The sequence below is a fragment of the Megalobrama amblycephala genome, linkage group LG9 (assembly GCF_018812025.1).
Source record: "Megalobrama amblycephala isolate DHTTF-2021 linkage group LG9, ASM1881202v1, whole genome shotgun sequence".
Taxonomy (NCBI): domain Eukaryota; kingdom Metazoa; phylum Chordata; class Actinopteri; order Cypriniformes; family Xenocyprididae; genus Megalobrama; species Megalobrama amblycephala.
Window position 1 is genome coordinate 634,579 of NC_063052.1, and position 25,237 is coordinate 659,815.

Below are 25,237 nucleotides of genomic sequence, written 5' to 3' on the forward strand. Positions count from 1 at the left end.
TAATTTACTCTCCTCCATGTCATCCCAGATGTTCATGTCTTTCTTTCTTCAGTGGAAAAGAAATTAAGGAAAACATTCCAGGATTTTTCTCCATATAGTGGACTTCACTGGGGTTCAACGGGTTGAAGGTCCAAATGTCAGTTTCAGTGCAGCTTCAAAGAGCTCTACATGATCCCAGACGAGGAATAAGAGTCTTATCTAGAGAAACCATCGGACATTTTCTAAAAAAAATAAACATTATATACTTTTTAACCACAAATGCTCGTCTTGAACTAGCTCTCTTCTTCTTCTTCTAATTCCAACAGTGTAGACACTGCTAAGTGTATTACTGCCCTCCACAGGTCAAAGTTTGAACTAAATGTTATATACTTGCGCTAGCATATTGAATATGACAATTTAGTTCAAACTCCACTATAAGGAGAATAATCCTGGAATGTTTTCCTCAAAAACCTTCATTTCCTTTTCACTGAAGAAAGAAAGACATGAACATCTTGGATGACATGGAGGTGAGTAAATTATCAGGAAAATTTAATTTGAAAGTGAACTAATCCTTTAACCATGTTTAAACAGTGTCCCTCCTGTGAATCAGCTGACCGTGTTCATGCTTGACTCCACGTGACAATAAAACATGCTTTATGTAAGAGTCACAGATTCAAGAACATTCCACAAACACGTTCATGTTTAACTAATAATACACAGAGTCTGTTTAAATTAAAATGTCGGAACTACACTTTATGAAAAAGAATAAAATCAGCACGGGAAAAAAAATAATACAGGAAAAAGTAATTATTTTGATCGCTGAACAAAAAAATCCATATGATTTCATTGGTCAAAAATCCCGTCAATCACCTATGAATTCAAAACGCCTTTTCATTGGCTTCTGCAGCTGTCACTCTGCGGCTACAAAGAGAGAGAAGCAGACCATTGGCTCACCGCTCATCCAATAGCGTTCTCAGAGTGTTCTACATTCCGATTGGCTGATCGGAACAAAAAGAGGCAGGACTTATTAGGGAAATGAATTTCCTTGTCTGTGTCAGAAGAGCGCAGGAGCGGAATGGCGAATTAAACCATTAAACAGACCGAAAACAGTCATCTTTCTCACGGTTTCTGATGTTTCACTATCTGATGGACTCCTCTGCGCGTGTTAAAGTGAGCTGGTTGATGTGAAATCGGCCTCGCCTGTGATTGTGGAGCCGCGGATGTGTGCGATGATGACCGCGGAGCTGCTGCTGTCGGACCCGGACAGCCGCTTCTGCGCCGATAACCTGCTGACCAGCGAGGACTGGGGTGAGTCCAGCGGCTCAAGAGCTAGATAAAGTCTGCAGTTCACTCCTGAGAGAGTCGGTTCGCGATTCATAATGAACGCGCATCTAAAGTGAGGGGGAGTCGTCTCCAGAGCGACTCCGAATCAGTTAGTTTGGATTACCTCAAGATCACTTATATTTAGATGAATAGTTCTCGCATACGTACACAAGCTTGATTGTTCATTTAAAAAACATAAAATACTAATTAAATTGTGATCATGCAGATATATGAATCAGTTTCCTGACTATATGAATACATTACATAATTTGCTGAAGAAAAATAGTGCCTGGTGATTGTGGGTGGTTGCTAGGGCGTTGCTATGGTGTTTTGAGTGGTTTGTAGAGTGCGTTAGGCACCGCCCACTTTTCATCATCATTGGTTTCCCACAGCGATTATTATAAAGTTCTGTTAAAGTGTCCTAATCTATGAACTAAACCAGCCAGCTATTAAAATTAACGTATTATTAACATTACTGGGGTTAATATTAAAGGGATAGTTCACCTAAAAATGAAAATAATGACCTTCGTTCAACACAAATTAAGATATTTTTGATGAAATCCGATGGCTCAGTGAGGCCTGAGCAATGACATTTCCTCTCTCAAGATCCATTAATGTACTAAAAACATATTTAAATCAGTTCATGTGAGTACAGTGGTTCAATATTAATATTATAAAGCCATGAGAATATTTTTGGTGCACCAAAAAAACAAAATAACGACTTATATAGTGATGGTCGATTTCAAAACACTGCTTCAGGAAGCTTCAGAGCGTTATGTGTCGAATCAGCGGTTCGGAGCGCCAAAGTCACGTGATTTCAGCAGTTTGACACGCTATCCGAATCATGATTCGACACAAAAGATTCGTAAAGCTTCCTGAAGCAGTGTTTTGAAATCGGCCATCACTATATAAGTCGTTATTTTGTTTTTTTGGCACACCAAAAATATTCTCGTGGCTTTATAATATTAATGTTGAACCACTGTACTCACATGACCTGATTTAAATATGTTTTTAGTACATTAATGGATCTTGAGAGAGGAAATGTCATTGCTCAGGCCTCACTGAGCCATTGGATTTCATCAAAAATATCTTAATTTGTGTTCTGAAGATGAATGAAGGTCTTACGGGTGTGGAACGGCATGAGGGTGAGTAATTAATGATATTATTTTCATTTTTGGGTGAACTGACCCTTATATGAACTGTAAAAATGCTGTGCTGATGAAGTGTTTGTGAATCTCATCCGCTCGTTCAGAAAGCGTCACATATTCAGCTGTCCTTGAAATGATACAAAAGCAGCTTCACCTGCTGAGATCTTGTCTTTCACGAAGCTCATTTTTCAGTTTCACTCTCTCTTGGTGGGACATTATTGTTAGAGCGGCTTGAGAATCATCAGAGGGGGCCTAATATAATATAATATAATATAATATAATATAATATAATAATATTTTGTCTCTGTCTCTCAGATGCCTGTCTGTATCAGTGTGAGGATATGGAGGAGGATTTCACCGGAGAACTGAAGTATAACACATCGGTACATACACACACACACACACTCTCACACACACCACAGACACTGAGCTGAGTAAGTGTGTGGCTTCTGAAAGGAAATGGTTGAGCTGTCAATCATCACCCAGAATCTGCATCGTAAATATTTTTTCTTTCTCTCCAAATCCTCATTCACATAAAACCGTTAAAGTTGTCATGAAAGTGAAGTCGACACTGATGGAGAGACTCAGGAAGAAGTTACAACTTTTAGGACGTTTCTGAATGGTTAGTGGATAAATTGATGTAGTTGCTGTGGAGTTGATTCAACTCATCCACTAGCATGTGCCGTCATGTTCATCTTTTGTGTTGAATTGACCCTCGTTTGTGGCGTCCGGCGTAAAATGAATGACAACACACTCGACTACAACAACTCTTCCTCTTCTCTAAAGCAGCCCAACATGGCCCCGCCCCCTTTGTTGTGTGTTCTCGGGGGCGGGGTTTATGTAAATTTTAGGGTTTGTGATGTCACCAACCCAGGAAGAAGCTCATTGTAGTCCAGCCGTTAAAAGAAAATATCTCCCTTTGCATTGAACTTTGAGTGTTGTAACTTTGCAGATGTTGTTTATGATCAAACAGCAACATTACACACTAACTAAAGTTAAAAAAGTGAAATCATAATCAACAACAATAATGATGTGCACACCGATAAAGAATAAATGCTGCAATATTCCATTAAAAAAAGAGAGAAAAGAATGATCAGTTTTAATTTTAACCCTCAATCTAACAGGTTTATAAAGTACAGATAATGTCAGCGTTTTGATCGCTAAACATTTTCAGTTAACCTAACACTCCTCAGTGCTGTATTTGGCAAATAAATAGGTGATTTAACTACGACGTTTGTTTGTGGACTCTAAAAATATGATGTAATAGCAGGAGTGGATCTGGTGGTTTGTTGTTCATCATGACACGTGTGTCCCTCTCTCACACAGCTGGACCGGGATCTCATCCTCACGCTGGACCCTGATAACCCCACGTCACCATGGAAGAACCTGGACCTGAACCTCACAGGTGTGACTCCAGCGCCTCAGTCTAGTCCCGTCTGTGATGTTTGATCATATGGACTCTGATCTGCAAACATTGTGTTTGATGACTAATGATGTTGTTTTAGAGCTGAACTGTTTGTTTAATCAGCAACTGTATATTGAGATATAAACTCTTTCTTAACTGGATAAATAACTGGAAGAATAAAGTGCAAACCAGTGTGTTCACAATGCATTAAAATAATACAAGAAATATTAGTTTGCTTTTTGAAACAGCTAAAAATATCCTGAAGCGAGTGGCACAGGAAGTCACGCACCTTCAGTTCTCAGATAGCTGCATCCGCTGTTACGTGTAATCATTTGCCTCCATCATCCCTCTGTGTTTATTTGTAGGTGAAATGTCAGTCATGAAGGATGAAATGACAATAACACAACCTCTGCCAGTGGACATGTGTAAGTCACCCGCTCTCTATGTTCATATACAGCATTTATTAGTAAGAATTAATATTCTGCTTAATCTGGTTCAGGGTTGTTATTCCCAAACATTATTTACAGCTCTAGTTAGGACATTAAAATCACGAGTTTTGCCAGTTTTTTTTTAGTAAAACCACAGCGTAACTGTCATGACGTCATGCGAGTAAGTTGTGTGTGTTGCAGTTTTCCAGGTGAAGACGGAACCTCCGTCACCGTCGTCGTCTCTGACTTCTGACAGCTCCATACCGTCTTTACCTGAAGCTCAGGTACGTGCAGCGGTCAGTCCAAACTGTAACTTTAAAATATTTCTTTTATAATTACAGTTGAATGAATAAATCAAGTATTTCCAGTAGTTAAACGGACAGTATTCACCAGCACTGTCATGTTATTTCCTCTTCAGCTGAACAAACATGCTCTTCTCTTGCCGGTCCTGTTTTCTCTTCACACACTCTGTGTTTGTCTGTCTTTGTCAGGTGATGGTGAAAAGTGAGAACCCGCCCACTCCGCCGTACATGTATGGAGACGTGCTGTCGCCGCCGCTGGCCAGTGTGGAGGTGACCGTCGCCAGCGTCGCTCCACAGCATCAGCCTCCTGCTGCCCTGACCGTGCAGACGCTGAGCAGCCTCGACGCACAAACCACAGGTCTGCACACGCACACATGTACACACACAGACACTCACACACTCTCTCACACACTCTCTCACACACTCTCTAACGCGCGCATATTTGCAGGCGCTCTCACACACTCACACTCGCACACACTCTCACACTCTCACAGTCGCACACACACTCTCTAATGCACGCATATTTGCAGGCACTCTCACACACTCACACACTTACGCACTCTCTCGCACTCTCTCACACAGTCGCACACACTCTCACACAGTCGCACACACACTCTCTAACGCACGCATATTTGCAGGCACTCTCACACACTCGCACTCTCTCGCACTCTCACACACTCTCTCTCTCGCACTCTCACACACTCTCTCTCACACTCTCTCACACACTCTCTCTCTCGCTCTCTCACACACTCTCTCACACACTCTCTCACACACTCTCTCACACACTCTCTAACGCGCGCATATTTGCAGGCGCTCTCACACACTCACACTCGCACACACTCTCACACTCTCACAGTCGCACACACACTCTCTAATGCACGCATATTTGCAGGCACTCTCACACACTCACACACTTACGCACTCTCTCGCACTCTCTCACACAGTCGCACACACTCTCACACAGTCGCACACACACTCTCTAATGCACGCATATTTGCAGGCACTCTCACACACTCACACACTTACGCACTCTCTCGCACTCTCTCACACAGTCGCACACACTCTCACACAGTCGCACACACACTCTCTAACGCACGCATATTTGCAGGCACTCTCACACACTCGCACTCTCTCGCACTCTCACACACTCTCTCTCTCGCACTCTCACACACTCTCTCTCACACTCTCTCACACACTCTCTCTCTCGCTCTCTCACACACTCTCTCACACACTCTCTCACACACTCTCTCACACTCTCTCACACTCTCGCACTCTCTCGCACACTCACACACTCTCGCACACAGTCGCACACACTCACACAGTCGCACACACACTCTCTAACGCGCGCATATTTGCAGGCGCTCTCTCGCACTCGCACACACTCTCTCGCACACACTCTCACACTCTCACAGTCGCACACACTCTCTAATGCACGCATATTTGCAGGCACTCTCACACTCACACTCTTACGCACTCTCTCGCACACTCTCGCACACTCACACACTCTCGCACACACTCTCACACAGTCGCACACACACTCTCTAACGCGCGCATATTTGCAGGCACTCTCACACACTCTCGCACTCTCACACGCACTCTCGCACTCTCACACACACTCTCGCACTCTCACACACACTCTCGCACTCTCACACACACTCACACACTCTCTCTCGCTCTCTCACACACTCTCTCTCGCTCTCTCACACACTCTCTCACACACTCTCTCACACACTCTCTCACACACTCTCTCACACACTCTCTCGCACTCTCACACACTCTCTCTCTCGCACTCTCACACACTCTCTCTCTCGCACTCTCACACACTCTCTCTCTCGCACTCTCACACTCTCTCTCTCTCGCACTCTCACACACTCTCTCTCGCTCTCTCACACACTCTCTCACACACTCTCTCACACACTCTCTCACACACTCTCTCGCACTCTCACACACACTCTCTCGCACTCTCACACACTCTCTCTCTCGCACTCTCACACACTCTCTCTCTCGCTCTCTCACACACTCTCTCACACACTCTCTCACACACTCTCTCACACACTCTCTCACACTCTCGCACTCTCTCGCACACTCACACACTCTCGCACACAGTCGCGCACACACTCTCACACAGTCGCACACACACTCTCTAACGCGCGCATATTTGCAGGCGCTCTCTCGCACTCGCACACACTCTCTCGCACACACTCTCACACTCTCACAGTCGCACACACTCTCTAATGCACGCATATTTGCAGGCACTCTCACACACTCACACTCTTACGCACTCTCTCGCACACTCTCGCACACTCACACACTCTCGCACACACTCTCACACAGTCGCACACACACTCTCTAACGCGCGCATATTTGCAGGCACTCTCACACACTCTCGCACACTCACACTCTTACGCACTCTCTCGCACATTCTCGCACACTCACACACTCTCGCACACACTCTCACACAGTCGCACACACACTCTCTAACGCGCGCATATTTGCAGGCACTCTCACACACTCTCGTACACTCTCGCACTCACGCACACTCTCGCACACTCTCTCGCACTCTCACACACACTCTTGCACACTCTCTCGCACTCTCACACACACTCTCGCGCACTCTCACACACTCTCACACACTCTCTCGCACTCTCACACACTCTCTTGCACTCTCTCACACACACTCTCTTGCACTCTCTCTCACACACTCTCTTGCACTCTCTCTCACACACTCTCGCGCACACTCGCGCACTCTCTCACACACTCTCGCACTCTCACACACTCTCTCGCACTCACACACTCTCTCGCACTCTCACACACTCTCTCGCACTCTCTCACACACTCTCGCACTCTCTCACACACACTCTCTCGCACTCTTGCACTCTCTCGCACTCTCACACACACTCTCGCACACTTGCACTCTCTCGCGCACTCTCTCGCGCACTCTTGCACACTCGCACACTCTCGCACTCTCGCACACACTCGCGCACTCGCTTGCACTCTTACACACGCGCACACTCTCGCACTCTCACACGCACTCTCGCACTCTCACACACACTCTCGCACTCTCACACACACTCTCGCACTCTCACACACACTCACACACTCTCTCTCGCTCTCTCACACACTCTCTCTCGCTCTCTCACACACTCTCTCACACACTCTCTCACACACTCTCTCACACACTCTCTCACACACTCTCTCGCACTCTCACACACTCTCTCTCTCGCACTCTCACACACTCTCTCTCTCGCACTCTCACACACTCTCTCTCTCGCACTCTCACACTCTCTCTCTCTCGCACTCTCACACACTCTCTCTCGCTCTCTCACACACTCTCTCACACACTCTCTCACACACTCTCTCACACACTCTCTCACACACTCTCTCGCACTCTCACACACACTCTCTCGCACTCTCACACACTCTCTCTCTCGCACTCTCACACACTCTCTCTCTCGCTCTCTCACACACTCTCTCACACACTCTCTCACACACTCTCTCACACACTCTCTCACACTCTCGCACTCTCTCGCACACTCACACACTCTCGCACACAGTCGCGCACACACTCTCACACAGTCGCACACACACTCTCTAACGCGCGCATATTTGCAGGCGCTCTCTCGCACTCGCACACACTCTCTCGCACACACTCTCACACTCTCACAGTCGCACACACTCTCTAATGCACGCATATTTGCAGGCACTCTCACACACTCACACTCTTACGCACTCTCTCGCACACTCTCGCACACTCACACACTCTCGCACACACTCTCACACAGTCGCACACACACTCTCTAACGCGCGCATATTTGCAGGCACTCTCACACACTCTCGCACACTCACACTCTTACGCACTCTCTCGCACATTCTCGCACACTCACACACTCTCGCACACACTCTCACACAGTCGCACACACACTCTCTAACGCGCGCATATTTGCAGGCACTCTCACACACTCTCGTACACTCTCGCACTCACGCACACTCTCGCACACTCTCTCGCACTCTCACACACACTCTTGCACACTCTCTCGCACTCTCACACACACTCTCGCGCACTCTCACACACTCTCACACACTCTCTCGCACTCTCACACACTCTCTTGCACTCTCTCACACACACTCTCTTGCACTCTCTCTCACACACTCTCTTGCACTCTCTCTCACACACTCTCGCGCACACTCGCGCACTCTCTCACACACTCTCGCACTCTCACACACTCTCTCGCACTCACACACTCTCTCGCACTCTCACACACTCTCTCGCACTCTCTCACACACTCTCGCACTCTCTCACACACACTCTCTCGCACTCTTGCACTCTCTCGCACTCTCACACACACTCTCGCACACTTGCACTCTCTCGCGCACTCTCTCGCGCACTCTTGCACACTCGCACACTCTCGCACTCTCGCACACACTCGCGCACTCGCTTGCACTCTTACACACGCGCACACTCTCGCGCTCTCTCGCGCTCTCTCGCGCTCTCTCGCGCACTCGCGCACACTCACGCACTCTAACACACTCTCGCGCGCTCTCTCGCGCGCTCTCTCGCGCGCTCTCTCGCGCGCTCTCTCACTCTAACACGCACATATTTGCAGGTGCACACATACACACACTCGTACGCATGTACACACACACACACTCACCCACACACACTCGCACGCACTTGCCTACATAAACGCAAACAGTCACACACGCACACACTCACACACTGTCTCTCTCTCTCACACACTCTCTCACACACTCTCTCGCACACACTCTCGCACACACTCTCACACAGTCGCACACACTCTCTAATGCACGCATATTTGCAGGCACTCTCACACACTCACACTCTTACGCACTCTCTCGCACACTCTCGCACACTCACACACTCTCGCACACACTCTCACACAGTCGCACACACACTCTCTAACGCGCGCATATTTGCAGGCACTCTCACACACTCTCGCACACTCTCGCACTCTCACACACACTCTCGCACTCTCACACACACTCTCGCACACTCTCGCACTCTCTCGCACTCTTACACACTCTCTCGCACTCTCACACACTCTCTTGCACTCTCTAACACACACTCTTGCACTCTCTCACACACACACTCTCGCACTCTCTCGCACTCTCGCACACTCTCTTGCACACTCTCTCACACACTCTCTCGCTCTCACACACTCTCTCGCACTCTCACACACTCTTGCGCACTCTCGCACTCTCACACACTCTCGCACTCTCACACACTCACACACTCTCTTGCACTCTCTCACACACACTCTCTCGCACTCTTGCACTCTCTCGCACTCTCACACACACTCTCGCACACGCGCACTCTCTCGCACACTCACGCGCACTCTCTCGCACACTCTCGCACACTCTCTCGCACACTCTCGCACACTCTCTCGCGCTCTCTCGCGCACTCTCGCGCACTCTTGCACTCTCTCGCACTCTCACACACACTCTCGCACACGCGCACACTCTCGCACACTCTCTCGCACACTCTCGCACACTCTCTCGCGCTCTCTCGCGCACTCTCGCGCACTCTTGCACTCTCTCGCACTCTCACACACACTCTCGCACACGCGCACACTCTCGCACACTCTCTCGCACACTCTCGCGCGCTCTCTCGCGCTCTCTCGCGCACTCTCGCGCACTCTTGCACACTCGCACACTCTCTCACACTCTCGCGCACACTCGCGCACTCGCTCGCACTCTTACACACTCGCACACTCTCTCGCGCACACTCTCGCACTCTCGCGCACTCGCTCGCACTCTTACACGCTCGCACTCTTACACACTCACACACTCTCTCTCTCGCACACTCGCGCACTCGCTCGCACTCTTACACACTCACACACTCTTGCGCGCACTCACACATACTCTCACACACTCTCACACACTCTCTTGCACTCTCTCACACACACTCTCTCGCACTCTTGCACTCTCTCGCACTCTCACACACACTCTCGCACACGCGCACTCTCTCGCACACTCTCTCGCACACTCTCGCACACTCTCTCGCGCTCTCTCGCGCACTCTCGCGCACTCTTGCACTCTCTCGCACTCTCACACACACTCTCGCACACGCACACTCTCTCGCACACTCTCTCGCACACTCTCGCACACTCTCTCGCGCTCTCTCGCGCACTCTCGCACTCTCTCGCACTCTCACACACACTCTCGCACACGCGCACACTCTCGCACACTCTCTCGCACACTCTCGCGCGCTCTCTCGCGCTCTCTCGCGCACTCTTGCACACTCGCACACTCTCTCACACTCTCGCGCACACTCGCGCACTCGCTCGCACTCTTACACACTCGCACACTCTCTCGCGCACACTCTCGCACTCTCGCGCACTCGCTCGCACTCTTACACACTCGCTCGCACTCTTACACACTCACACACTCTCTCTCTCGCACACTCGCGCACTCGCTCGCACTCTTACACACTCACACACTCTTGCGCGCACTCACACATACTCTCACACACTCTCACTCTAACACGCACATATTTGCAGGTGCATACATACACACACTCGTACGCATGTACACACACACATACACTCACCCACACACACTCGCACGCACTTGCCTACATAAACGCAAACAGTCACACACGCGCACACACTCACACACTGTCTCTCTCTCTCACACACACTCTCACACAGACTCAAACTCTCACACACACACAAATTCTCTCTCACACACTCAAACTCTCACACACATAAACACAAACAGTCACAGAAGCGCACACTCTCACACTCACAACACACACACTCTCTAACACGCAAATATTTGCAGGCGCGCATGTACACACACGCATACACTCACCCGCACGCACTCGCACACATAAACGCAAACGGTCACACTCTCTCTCTCACACACTCACAACACACACACACACACACGCGCACGCTCACTCTTATCTCACGCACGGACTCGCACACATACACACACACTCTCACACACACACACGCACACACACACTCTCTCTCTCTCTCTCTCTCTCTCTCTTTCTCACACACACACACACACACACACACACACACTCGTGTGTGTTTCATTATATCAGTGAGAACATTGCATAGACTTCCACTGATTTTATATCAGGTTAATGATGTTTTCTGTGTCCTAACCCAATCCTCACCCATCACAGAAACACGTGCAAAACACTAGATTTAAATAAAAACATGTTTTGGTCGATTTAGAAGCGTTTTTAACAAGTGAGAAGCAGTTTTCATAATACTTCATTATGTAAGTGAGAACATTTGGCCCTCGCAAGTACATAACCAAAGTAGCCAAACCAGTATATATATACACACACACACACACACACACACTCAGCATCCTCAATGCACAAACCACAGATCTGCACACACAGACACACACATAGAGTGAGTAAACGGGTCAGGTGACTCTTTCTTGAGTAACGTGACACTGAGAGTGTGAATCTCTTCGCTCTCTTTATTCTCTTCATTTACTGATGCTCAAAGCTTCTGTCCCACCGTCAGCGGCTCCTGATGTGTCTCTGTCCTCCGCAGCCACACTGAAGGCCAGCAGCATTCTGAGCAGCAAACCTCTGCTCCAGCCCAAACCCGTGTGTGTGACGCCGCTGCCCGTGGCTCCGTGCCCGAGTCCAGCCAAAGCCCTGATCCTGCAGAGCCTTCCTGTTCCTGTTCCTGTTCCTCCGATCGACCAGAACGCCACGCCTGGTGAGATCAGCTGACTGAAGCAGCTTAACATAACAGCCATTATGCAAATGGAACGGTTTATTGAACAAAGTCTAAAAAAAAATATTATAGTGGAGCTCAAACTCAAGGACATATTCAGAGACACAAACTGAGCAATAATACGCAGTTTATTAGGGCTGGGTAAAAAATATTGATTTCTCAATTTGAATCGATATTGATTCTTAAATCCCAAGAATCGATTAGTCTAGTCTGTTTTCAGTTGATGAATGAGCAGAATATGTAGCGCCTCCCATCCAATAAATCACAATAATCTTTGTGCTTTGTTACTTTTGATATGAAGCAAAGTCTCAGATTTCAAATGACGTCCATCTTATTATGAGATTCAAAAAATAAATACCGTTTTGACGCTGTTTAATGTGGCGTGACAGATCGCTTTAGCGCCTCAGTTAAAGAGAAGCATGTGATCATCCTCTCCTCCGCTTTAATACCAGTTACAGCGAAATAAACATGCATGAACATCTGAAGGTATGTTAAAATATACAGTACAGCTTACTGAAATCCGTATCATGTCTCGTGTAATCGCTCAATCAGTGCTTCAACCTCGGAAAGACGTCAATAAAACAGCTTCAATGTCACGTGACGCCACATTTACCTCAGAAAAACATATTCAGTGACCATAAACTCTAGAAAAGTGAACTCTAGAAAGCATCATTCTGATAAATATAGTTACATATTCATTATAATTTTTAATGTTATTCAATATTTAATGCATGTTTGAATAAATCAGCCGCGATTTAAATGTTTATATTTAAAAAAAAAAAAAATGAATCATGCTTTTGTTTCTTAATTATGAGATAAAAAGTATTAATTATGGCATAACTTGAAATTGAGAAAGTCAGTAATAACGACAGCTGATGTCTCAGACATCTCTCTCTGTCCTGCAGTGGTTCTGTCTCAGTCCGTGTGTCTGGGTTCAGCTCCCGCTATAGTGAAGATGGAGCCTCTCTCTCCCAGCATGCCTCACTGCAGCAGCCCGTCAGCCCCGGCCCCGAGCAAACCCATCATCCCCGCGTCCAGCCTGCCTGCCAGCAGCTGCAGTGACATAGACGTGAGTGACGTGACAGGATTTTCACTCGATCTCAGTCCTGTTGTTGTTGCGGTGACGCCGAATGCATGTTTGTGGTCCTCAGATGAAGGTTCTGAAGCGGCAGCAGCGCATGATCAAGAACCGAGAGTCGGCCTGTCAGAGCCGCAAGAAGAAGAAGGAGTACCTGCAGAACCTGGAGGCGCAGCTGCGGGAGGCGCAGCAGGAGAACGAGCGTCTGCGCAGAGAGAACCAGGCGCTGCGGCTGAGGCTCGCCGGGAAAGAGGTCACACACACACACACACACACACACACACAGAATAAAGTGTTTTTTTGTGTGCATTTTCATACGGTCTAATTGTGTGTTGTGTGAAACAGGCTGTTGAATCCGGCAGCAATAAGAGAGCAGTGTGTGTGATGGCTCTGTTCCTCTTCATCACCTTCACCTTCGGCCCCGTCAGGTAAACACAAACACACACGCTTTTAGCAGGAAACACACCTCTGACTGTAGGGTGGGAAATTTGGGAACTGTTCTTGTTCAGTTCCATTGCAGTTGTAGGGCCCTATGAAATCTGTTTTATTTTTTCCCCAAATTTTATTTATTTATTTATTTTTTTCCTCAAATTCTGTTTTTTCCATCCCACCCGTTTTAATTGTGTTGGATTTCGTTTTTTCTGTTTTAATTTTTTGCACTTCATTTATTTTAATGGTAAAATTAAATTTTAGGAATCAAAAAGCATGTCTAATTAATTATTTAAAGTTATACAACAACTATTTATTAAAAGTTTAACAAAAATGTAATTTTTTAGGGCCCTATAAAATAAGGGTTTCCCCCCCCCCTCCCCCAAATTCAGATTTAATTTTTTTGAAATTCCATTTTTTTCCCCGTTTTAGTTTTTCTGGATTCATTTTTTTTGTTTGGAAATGCGAGATATAATCAGAATTGAGAGTTATAAAGTCGGAATTGCGAGATATAAAGTCGGAATTGAGAATTATAAAGTCGGAATTGCAAGATATAAAGTCGGAAATGCGAGATATAATCAGAATTGCGAGTTATAAAGTCGGAATTGCAGGATATAAAGTCGGAATTGCGAGATATAAAGTCGGAATTGAGAGTTATAAAGTCGGAATTGCAAGATATAAAGTCAGGATAGCGAGATATAAAGTCAGGATTGCGAGTTATAAAGTCGGAATTGCAGGATATAAAGTCGGAATTGAGAGTTATAAAGTTGGAATTGCAGGATATAAAGTCGGAATTGCGAGATATAAAGTCGGAATTGAGAGTTATAAAGTTGGAATTGTGAGAGAAACTCGCAATTCTGATAAAGTCAGTCTTCTTTCCCTCAGAATTTATAACTCAGACTTTATAACTCGCAATTGCAAGTTTATATCTCACATTCTGAGAAAATAAGTCAGAATTGCAAGAATTCTGTTTTAGTTTTTCTGGATTCATTTTTTTGTTTTGTTTTAATTTTTTGGACTTTAATGGTTAAATTAAATTTCAGTAATCAAAAGGCATGTCTATTTATTTGAAACCATATACTATACTATTATGTTTAAAAAAAAAATATTTAGGGCCTTATAAAATACGTTTTATTTATTTTCTTGAATTTCATTTTATTTTTTTACCTAATTCTGTGTTTTCTGTTTTAAGTTTTATAGATTCCATTTTAATGGTTTGATTAAATTGCAATAATTAAAAATAATAACTGAATTCATAAAAACAACACAATTTATTAAGAAAATCATTTCTATGAAGTGTTTTGTTTTTTTCAGAAATTCTGTAGTGTATCTTCATTTTGTTCTGGCAATCAAATAAAGGCATAAAACATTAATTTAATTTCTTTTAATCACATGAAATTAAAATTGGTTTTAGTTTTACTGTTAAAATTAAAACATGGAAGAGAAATTGTGATTATTCCTTAAATAAGTTTTAATTTATTATTATTATTATTATTATTATTATTATTATTATTATTATTATTATTAGTGTTAGTTTTATTATTACATTGAGATGTAACTAAATTCTACTGTACAACTGTTCAAGTTAAACCGAACTTTTATTTTGGCGGGTGGCCGGGAAGACCTGTAAGTTTCTGCGAGTACTGCGAGAGTCGTGTGTGTGTGTGTGTGTGTGTGTGTGTGTGTGTGTGTGATGAGTTGTGCTGGTGGACCAGCTTCCAGCCGTTATTAAACACACCAAACCAGGTCATCAAGATCTTCAGGATTTATTCACTGAACCGCTGTGAACTACTTCTGCATTGTTTACTTGAGACGTGAATCGTTGTCATACGACAGTGAGAATTTAAAATATGTAGTGCTGTCGATTGATTAAAAAAAAAAAACTTTTTTTCTGTAATTAATTGCAATTGAAAACATTGGCATTTTTTATATTTTTATGTTGTAGTAATTTCACAGTTAACATTACAGTATAACTAAAAGATAACAATTGTAACATTTATTAAGCTTAACATTTATCAGCACACATATGTACCTGTGGCCGTCGTGTCTAACAGGTAGGAAATATACAGAAATTGAATAAAGTTATTTACAGTCTTCATTAATGACATCATCACAGCAACTGGTTTATTAGGCTACTGTCACTTTAAGAGCTGCTGAACATGCATCACATTTTCTCACAACTCTGTAACGCTAGCTGAATTATGAAGGGAAAAACGGATGCTGTGTTAAATATTTTTAATGCATTAAACTAAGAAAATGAATCGTGTGCATTAATGCATTAAGTTTGACAGCCCTAGTTTATCAAAAAGGGCTTTGGTCATACGAGCACTAAAAGGATTATTAATGGAATTGTTCAGGAAGCAGAATCAAATCCGTGGCAAACTGTGTTTCAGAAGTCTTGTCTGTCCTCAGTCTCAAAGAGCGGACGCTGGACGCGGGGCTAGAGGAAGCTGCCGTGCCTCTGACAGGAAGACACCTGCTGGAGTTTGAGAGCTCTCAGGAGCCGAGCGGGAACATGGAGCGAGAGGAAGGAGAAGCAGAGCTGGAGAAAGAGCCTGCGCTCTCGTATCCGTTCAGGTGAGACCGACCGTCCGCAAACACACACTCCTGAAGTCGCTGTGTCCGTGTGTGTGAGCGGCGTGTGTGTTTTGTGTTCAGGAATCAGAGCGCTGTGTTCAGTGACGTGAAGGAGCTGCTCCTGCAGGATATCGACCGGTACTTCTCCTCTCCGGACTGCCGGCAGTTCAACCGCTCCGAGTCCCTCCGGTCAGTCTGCATCACACACTGATCTGTAATTAATTCACTCCTAACATTAAAAGTTTTATATTGTAATAATTTCACATTGAATCCCCAAATTAATGTAGAAACAACATAAAGACTAAGGCCAGTATCACTGATACATGAATTTATTTCTCAATTTTAGCCATTAATTATGTTACATTACATTAAAACATTACAATGTAATTGAAAGCTATCAGTTTTTTAACATTTTAATAGGCTTTCTTTTAGGGCTGTCACGATTCCTTGATTAAATTAGAGTACTTTATTTAAAAAAATCCGCAATTCCAGTTTAACTTAATTTTAACACAGTTGCATCTCTGCATATGCTGTGAGATTGGTTCGCTTATAACATAGTGTGCTGTTTCATCAGATTTGTAAGGTAAATCATTTATAAGCCTATGCCAACACCGGAAAATACATCAATATATTTCTAAATATGCATGTATAATATGCATAAATACATTGCAATAAATGCAAACTGTTCATCGCGATTTCAAAATAAAAGTTTAAACCCTCATTCTGTGTTTACATGTTTAATTCTTTATAAAATTACAGTGGCTGTAGCATTTTATTTTTAATTGCAAATAAGTTGCCAAATATTAAAGAGTAAGTTGAAATAAATGTCATTTGGTCAGTATTAAAACAAGGATTTGGCACCAGGCCTTTGGCGCCCTCCGCAGGCATTTATTATAATACATAATGTATTATAAGTTATGTATTTTTTTTTTTTACTATGCATTTTAACACTGTTGTTCTATAAAACCATGATTGCTAGATTTTGATACTTTATTTGATACTTTATTTCAACCAAATATTATTGCCTCGTTGTAGTTAAACGTGTGTTTTAAGTCATTTTAAAGAGTTTACTTTGTATGGAAGCTTGTTTCCGCCACTGAATAAAAAAAAACTTTTTCAACTCGCAATTCTGACTTTTTTGTGAAGTATAAAGTCGGAATTGCGAGATATAAAGTCGGAATTGAGAGTAATAAAGTCGGAATTGCGGGATATAAAGTCGGAATTGAGAGTAATAAAGTCGGAATTGCGAGATATAAAGTCGGAATTGAGAGTAATAAAGTCGGAATTCAGGATATAAAGTCGGAATTGAGAGTAATAAAGTCGGAATTGCGGGATATAAAGTCGGAAATGCGAGATATAATCAGAATTGCAAGTTATAAAGTCGGAATTGCGAGATATAAAGTCGAAATTGAGAGTAATAAAGTCGGAATTGCAGGATATAAAGTCGGAATTGCGGGATATAAAGTCGGAAATGTGAGATATAATCAGAATTGCAAGTTATAAAGTCGGAATTGAGAGTAATAAAGTCGGAATTGAGAGTAATAAAGTCGGAATTGAGAGTAATAAAGTCGGAATTGCGAGATATAAAGTCGGAAATGCGAGATATAATCAGAATTGCAAGTTATATAGTCGGAATTGCGAGATATAAAGTCGGAATTGAGAGAAATAAAGTCGGAATTGCGGGATATAAAGTCGGAATTGCGAGATATAATCAGAATTGCAAGTTATAAAGTCGGAATTGCGAGATATAAAGTCGGAATTGAGAGTAATAAAGTCGGAATTGCAGGATATAAAGTCGGAATTGCGGGATATAAAGTCGGAAATGTGAGATATAATCAGAATTGCAAGTTATAAAGTCGGAATTGCGAGATATAAAGTCAGAATTGCGGGATATAAAGTCGGAAATGCAAGATATAATCAGAATTGCAAGTTATAAAGTCGGAATTGCGAGATATAACGTCGGAATTGAGAGTAATAAAGTCGGAATTGCGGGATATAAAGTCGGAATTGCGAGATATAATCAGAATTGCGAGATATAAAGTCGGAATTGAGAGTAATAAAGTCGGAATTGCGGGATATAAAGTCGGAATTGAGAGTAATAAAGTCGGAATTGCGGGATATAAAGTCGGAAATGCGAGATATAATCAGAATTGCAAGTTATATAGTCGGAATTGCGAGATATAAAGTCGGAATTGAGAGAAATAAAGTCGGAATTGCGGGATATAAAGTCGGAATTGCGAGATATAATCAGAATTGCAAGTTATAAAGTCGGAATTGCGAGATATAAAGTCGGAATTGAGAGTGATAAAGTCGGAATTGCGGGATATAAAGTCGGAAATGCGAGATATAATCAGAATTGCAAGTTATAAAGTCGGAATTGCGAGATATAAAGTCGGAATTGAGAGTAATAAAGTCGGAATTGCGGGATATAAAGTCGGAATTGCGAGATAAAGTCGGAATTGCAGGATATAAAGTCGGAATTGCGGGATATAAAGTCGGAAATGTGAGATATAATCAGAATTGCAAGTTATAAAGTCGGAATTGCGAGATATAAAGTCAGAATTGCGGGATATAAAGTCGGAAATGCGAGATATAATCAGAATTGCAAGTTATAAAGTCGGAATTGCGAGATATAACGTCGGAATTGAGAGTAATAAAGTCGGAAATGCGAGATATAATCAGAATTGCAAGTTATAAAGTCGGAATTGCGAGATATAAAGTCGGAATTGCGAGATAAAGTCGGAATTGCAGGATATAAAGTCGGAATTGCGGGATATAAAGTCGGAAATGTGAGATATAATCAGAATTGCAAGTTATAAAGTCGGAATTGCGAGATATAAAGTCAGAATTGCGGGATATAAAGTCGGAAATGCGAGATATAATCAGAATTGCAAGTTATAAAGTCGGAATTGCGAGATATAACGTCGGAATTGAGAGTAATAAAGTCGGAATTGCGGGATATAAAGTCGGAATTGCGAGATATAATCAGAATTGCGAGATATAAAGTCGGAATTGAGAGTAATAAAGTCGGAATTGCGGGATATAAAGTCGGAAATGCGAGATATAATCAGAATTGCAAGTTATAAAGTCGGAATTGCGAGATATAAAGTCGGAATTGCGAGATAAAGTCGGAATTGCAGGATATAAAGTCGGAATTGCGGGATATAAAGTCGGAAATGTGAGATATAATCAGAATTGCAAGTTATAAAGTCGGAATTGCGAGATATAAAGTCAGAATTGCGGGATATAAAGTCGGAAATGCGAGATATAATCAGAATTGCAAGTTATAAAGTCGGAATTGCGAGATATAACGTCGGAATTGAGAGTAATAAAGTCGGAATTGCGGGATATAACGTCGGAATTGCGAGATATAATCAGAATTGCGAGATATGAAAGTCGGAATTGAGAGTAATAAAGTCGGAATTGCGGGATATAAAGTCGGAAATGCGAGATATAATCAGAATTGCAAGTTATAAAGTCGGAATTGCGAGATATAAAGTCGGAATTGCGAGATAAAGTCGGAATTGCAGGATATAAAGTCGGAATTGCGGGATATAAAGTCGGAAATGTGAGATATAATCAGAATTGCAAGTTATAAAGTCGGAATTGCGAGATATAAAGTCAGAATTGCGGGATATAAAGTCGGAAATGCGAGATATAATCAGAATTGCAAGTTATAAAGTCGGAATTGCGAGATATAACGTCGGAATTGAGAGTAATAAAGTCGGAATTGCGGGATATAACGTCGGAATTGCGAGATATAATCAGAATTGCGAGATATAAAGTCGGAATTGAGAGTAATAAAGTCGGAATTGCGGGATATAAAGTCGGAAATGCGAGATATAATCAGAATTGCAAGTTATAAAGTCGGAATTGCGAGATATAAAGTCGGAATTGCGAGATATAAAGTCGGAATTGAGAGTAATAAAGTCGGAATTGCGGGATATAAAGTCGGAAATGCAAGATATAATCAGAATTACAAGTTATAAAGTCGGAATTGCGAGATATAAAGTCTGAATTGAGAGTAATAAAGTCGGAATTGCAGGATATAAAGTCGGAATTGCGGGTCGGATATAAAGTCGGAAATGTGAGATATAATCAGAATTGCAAGTTATAAAGTCGGAATTGCGAGATATAAAGTCAGAATTGTGGTATATAAAGTCGGAATTGCGAGATATAAAGTCGGAATTGAGAGTAATAAAGTCGGAATTGCAGGATATAAAGTCGGAATTGAGAGTAATAAAGTCGGAATTGCGGTATATAAAGTCGGAAATGCGAGATATAATCAGAATTGCAAGTTATAAAGTCGGAATTGCGAGATATAAAGTCAGAATTGTGGTATATAAAGTCGGAATTGCGAGATATAAAGTCGGAATTGAGAGTAATAAAGTCGGAATTGCAGGATATAAAGTCGGAATTGAGAGTAATAAAGTCGGAATTGCGGTATATAAAGTCGGAAATGCGAGATATAATCAGAATTGCAAGTTATAAAGTCGGAATTGTGAGATATAAAGTCGGAATTGCGAGATATAAAGTCAGAATTGCGGGATATAAAGTCGGAAATGCGAGATATAATCAGAATTGAGAGTTATAAAGTCCGAATTGCAGGATATAAAGTCGGAATTGCAAGATATAAAGTCGGAAATGCGAAATATATACAGAATTGCAAGTTATAAAGTCGGAATTGCGAGATATAAAGTCGGAATTGAGAGTAATAAAGTCGGAATTGCGGGATATAAAGTCGGAATTGCGAGATAAAGTCGGAATTGCAGGATATAAAGTCGGAAATGCGAGATATAATCAGAATTGCGAGTTATAAAGTCGGAATTGCAGGATATAAAGTCGGAATTGCGAGATATAAAGTCGGAATTGCAGGATATAAAGTCAGAATTGAGAGTTATAAAGTCGGAATTGCAAGATATAAAGTCGGAAATGCGAGATATAATCAGAGTTGCGATTTATAAAGTCGGAATTGCAGGATATAAAGTCGGAATTGCGAGATATAAAGTCGGAATTGAGAGTTATAAAGTTGGAATTGTGAGAGAAACTCACAATTCTGATAAAGTCAGTCTTCTTTCCCTCAGAATTTATAACTCAGACTTTATAACTCGCAATTGCAAGTTTATATCTCACATTCTGAGAAAAGAAGTCAGAATTGCAAGAAAAGAAGTCGCAATTACCTTTTTTTTATTTTTTATTCTGTGGCAGAAAAAAAGTTTCCATTGCTTAGGTCTATTTTTATTACCACAAAAAAAAAAAAAAAATCAGATTAATCGTCAAAATAATCTCCCAATTACCAAAGTAATCGTCAGTGACAGCCCTACTTTCTCTCTCAGGGACTCTTCTGGTCGTCTGCAGGTGTAACGCTCATGTGTTTGATCTCTGTGTTTGTTGTCAGGTTGGCGGATGAGCTGCGCGGATGGGTTCATCGTCATCAGAGCAACCGGAAGTCTGATGGGAAGCCCAAGGCTGTGAAGAAGACTAAAATAGCTCAGGTGTGAAACCACAGCTGCTCCGTCACTCAAACACAAACCTCGTATCATGTGATGACCTGCTGCTGTAGATAAATCTCTTCAGTGCTGTATGAGTGCGGCTCGGTTTCTGTTGAGATGAAACAAACAGAAACACAGAATCACAAACGCTTTGTGTTCTTTCCTCTTCGTCAGCAGAAAGCTCAGCACAGGAAGACCAACTTCTCCAGGTACCTTCCCATTCAGGCTCATCGATCCATCGAAAGGTAACTCTAACTTCTTTTCCCAGCAGCCTCGGAGTAAAACAGGTGTTGATGTCAGGTAAACTGATTAAATGTGTGTGTGTTTAGTCAGCTGCAGGTGCTGCCGGGGCCGGAGATCAGCTACAGCGACTTCCTGGACGCCATCGACCGGCGCGAGGACACCTTCTACGTCGTGTCCTTCAGACGGGTGAGAAACAGCCGGACAGAAACGTGTATCTCTCTCTCACACACACACACACACACACACACACACACACACACTGATGCTCATTTCATTCTTGGCTTTTGTAGGATCACCTGCTGTTACCCGCCATCAGCCACAACAAAACATCTCGACCCAAAATGTCTCTGGTCATGCCTGCCATGGCCATCAACGGTGAGATCATTTACTGGCCCTCATGTGTTTCCAAACCTGTGTGTGTTTTCTGTGAAAGTCAGTGTTGTTGGTGAGTGAATGACGACAGGGTTTGTTTTTTGGGTGAACTATCCCTTTAAATCTGTGGTTCTCAGTCAGGGGCCTCAAGATGACTTAAAATATTTAAAATAAGACAGAATATACTGTAAAATAAGCAAAAACAGCTAAAACTCATTTTTATTTTTATTTTCATTAATTCCCTCAACACACATCATTTTACTAAGGAACCAGGATTCACACAGTCCTGGAAAACCTGGATATATGATATAAAATAAATGAATAAATAAAAAATATTTAGAAATTGTTTGAAATTTAAGAAAGTAATTTTAATTATTTTAAGTGTTTTATAAATATAATTTAGAATATTTATATAAATTAAAAATAATATATATATATATAATTTGTTGCCAATTGCGGAACTAATTTAAAAATGATAATTTTTAATTATTTTAAGTGGGTTTTTTTTGTTGTTTTATAAATATAATGTATATATATATATATATATATATATATATATATATATATATATATATATATATAAATTAAATATTTAAATATAAATATTTTATTAAATTAATTTATATTGCCAGTCCTAGTTTCTGTAATTGTTTAATTTAATTTTTTTATTGTTTTAAAATAATTTTAATTAGTTTAAGTGTTTAAGTGTTTTTTTTTAAATGTTGTTTTATAAATTTAATTTAGAATATTTATATAAATATATATTTAAATGTAAATTAATTTAATTAAATATGTATATTGCCAATCCTAGTTTCTGGAACTGTGAAATAATTTTGTTTTGTTTGTTTCTAATTTTATTTAATTATTTTAAGCGTTTTAAAAGTTTTTTTTTTATTATTATTATTTTTTTTTTTTTTTATGTTTTATAAATATCATTTAGAATATATATTTAAAAAATATAAAAATATTTAAATTAATTTATATTGCCAGTCCTAGTTTCTGTAATTGTGTAATTTAATTTTTTTTATTGTTTTAAAATAATTTTGATTAGTTTAAGTGTTTAAGTGTTTTTTTAAAATGTTGTTTTATAAATTTAATTTAGAATATTTATATACATATATATTTAAATGTAAATTAATTTAATTAAATATGTATATTGCCAATCCTAGTTTCTGAAACTGTGGAATCATTTGTTTATAATTTTATTTAATTATTTTAAGCATTTTAAAAGTTTTTTTTTTTTTTTTTTTTTTTAATGATTCATAAATATCATTTAGAATATATATTTAAAAAATATACAAATATTTAAATTAATTTATATTGCCAGTCTTAGTTTCTGTAATTCTGCAAAAAAAAAAATTTAAATTATTTATAATAATTTTATTTAATTATTTTAAGTGTTTTTTTGTTGTTTTATAAATGTAATTCAGAACATGTATATAATCATATACGTTGTTGTTGTTTTTGTCTGTAGATTCGGTGTACAACTCGTCTCAGGGCGGTTATGAGATGATGATGCAGGTGGACTGTGAGGTGATGGACACCAGGATCATCCCAATCAAATCCTCTGTAGTCCCGCCCTCTCTCAGAGACCCGCCCCCCGCCCCACCTCCTCACCATCATCACCACGGCAACCACACCTCCCTCCGCAGCCGCACTCAGCAGCCCCACGGCAGGCGGAGGGGATCGGGTTACTTGATCAGCCAGAGCGGGTCCGTGTGACGCTGAAGTGACGCTCCTTCAGTCCGTTGCACTTACACTTCCTTCCTTCCTGTTTGTGTTCAGACCTTCTGTTCCTGTATGCAGTGCATCACCTGCTGTCTTTTTTTCTTTTTATACATATGTTGTTTTGTTTTTTTTACAGATTTTTATTGAGATTATTTAAAAAATAATGTGCTTCTTCTAGAGGTGTGTGATATAAATATTTGAATATAAGAAGTAATTTCCGTCACAGTCACGCGTTTCTACATGTATGTACTTTCCCCTTTCTCACAGTTGAGTTTTTCAGATATAAATCAGGAGGTTTGCTGAAGATCGTCAGTTCTCATTGGAGCTCGTAGTTTTTGACGTCACATTTTAGGACGTTCCAGAATCTTCTGCCTGTAATGTTTTAGTTTGCAGACGTCTGGTCTTCAATGTGTTGCTGCTTTTGCTACAAACCACTACTATGATCCGATAACATCTGTAATATTTGCTGACATTCACGTTCGTTCAGCTGAAGTTATTATTGTAAAGACTCGATACAATCCGGAATGGATCTGTTTTCCAATCACAATGTTTTTATTAGTGAATGAGTTTTGATTGACAGGTGTGTGAAGCGTTTGTTTGCCGACCCAAACGTCTGTTTAACCGTTTAACGGTTTGTTCACACACAAAGGGAACAAAACGGATGTATATTTTCATTGCAGAGACTTTTCTTTCTGTGAAGTTGTTTATCTTCTGATCGAAGATATTTTTTGTTTTCCGTCTGCGATCTTCATGACTTCTTTTCAAATGTATCTGTCCATCTGTGATGATGATGATGATGATGATGATGAAACTTTCCCATCATGCAATGCTCCAGCATGCTTCTGTTATCTGTGATGGAGGGATGATTTATGTAAATTTAAACCTGCTTTTGTACTTTTTTATTTAAACGAGCATTCACAAGGAAAATGCTTTACATTTTCTCTCCCTGTCTTGAACTACTGTCTTCGTTTGTAGAGGAGAAAATAAATTTGATAAATACTAA

At 41.6% G+C, this 25,237-nt stretch overlaps 1 protein-coding gene across 2 annotated transcripts; it reads left to right on the top strand.

Moving 5' to 3' along the window:
* The first annotated feature begins 980 nt into the window (after positions 1 to 980).
* On the top strand, positions 981 to 25,237 carry atf6b (activating transcription factor 6 beta). 2 transcript variants are annotated; one of them, XM_048201064.1, is made up of 17 exons: positions 981 to 1,287; positions 2,766 to 2,833; positions 3,777 to 3,855; positions 4,221 to 4,280; positions 4,485 to 4,567; positions 4,775 to 4,943; positions 12,127 to 12,297; positions 13,221 to 13,384; positions 13,467 to 13,646; positions 13,739 to 13,821; positions 16,235 to 16,399; positions 16,481 to 16,588; positions 21,798 to 21,894; positions 22,066 to 22,136; positions 22,221 to 22,320; positions 22,425 to 22,509; positions 23,981 to 25,237. In XM_048201064.1, the coding sequence occupies exons 1-17, from the start codon at positions 1,200 to 1,202 to the stop codon at positions 24,226 to 24,228; spliced, it is 2,019 nt and encodes a 672-aa protein (XP_048057021.1). In that variant the 5' UTR covers positions 981 to 1,199; the 3' UTR covers positions 24,229 to 25,237. The 2 variants fall into 2 exon arrangements, with proteins under 2 accessions (XP_048057021.1, XP_048057022.1); XM_048201065.1 differs by having other exon boundaries at positions 22,069 to 22,136.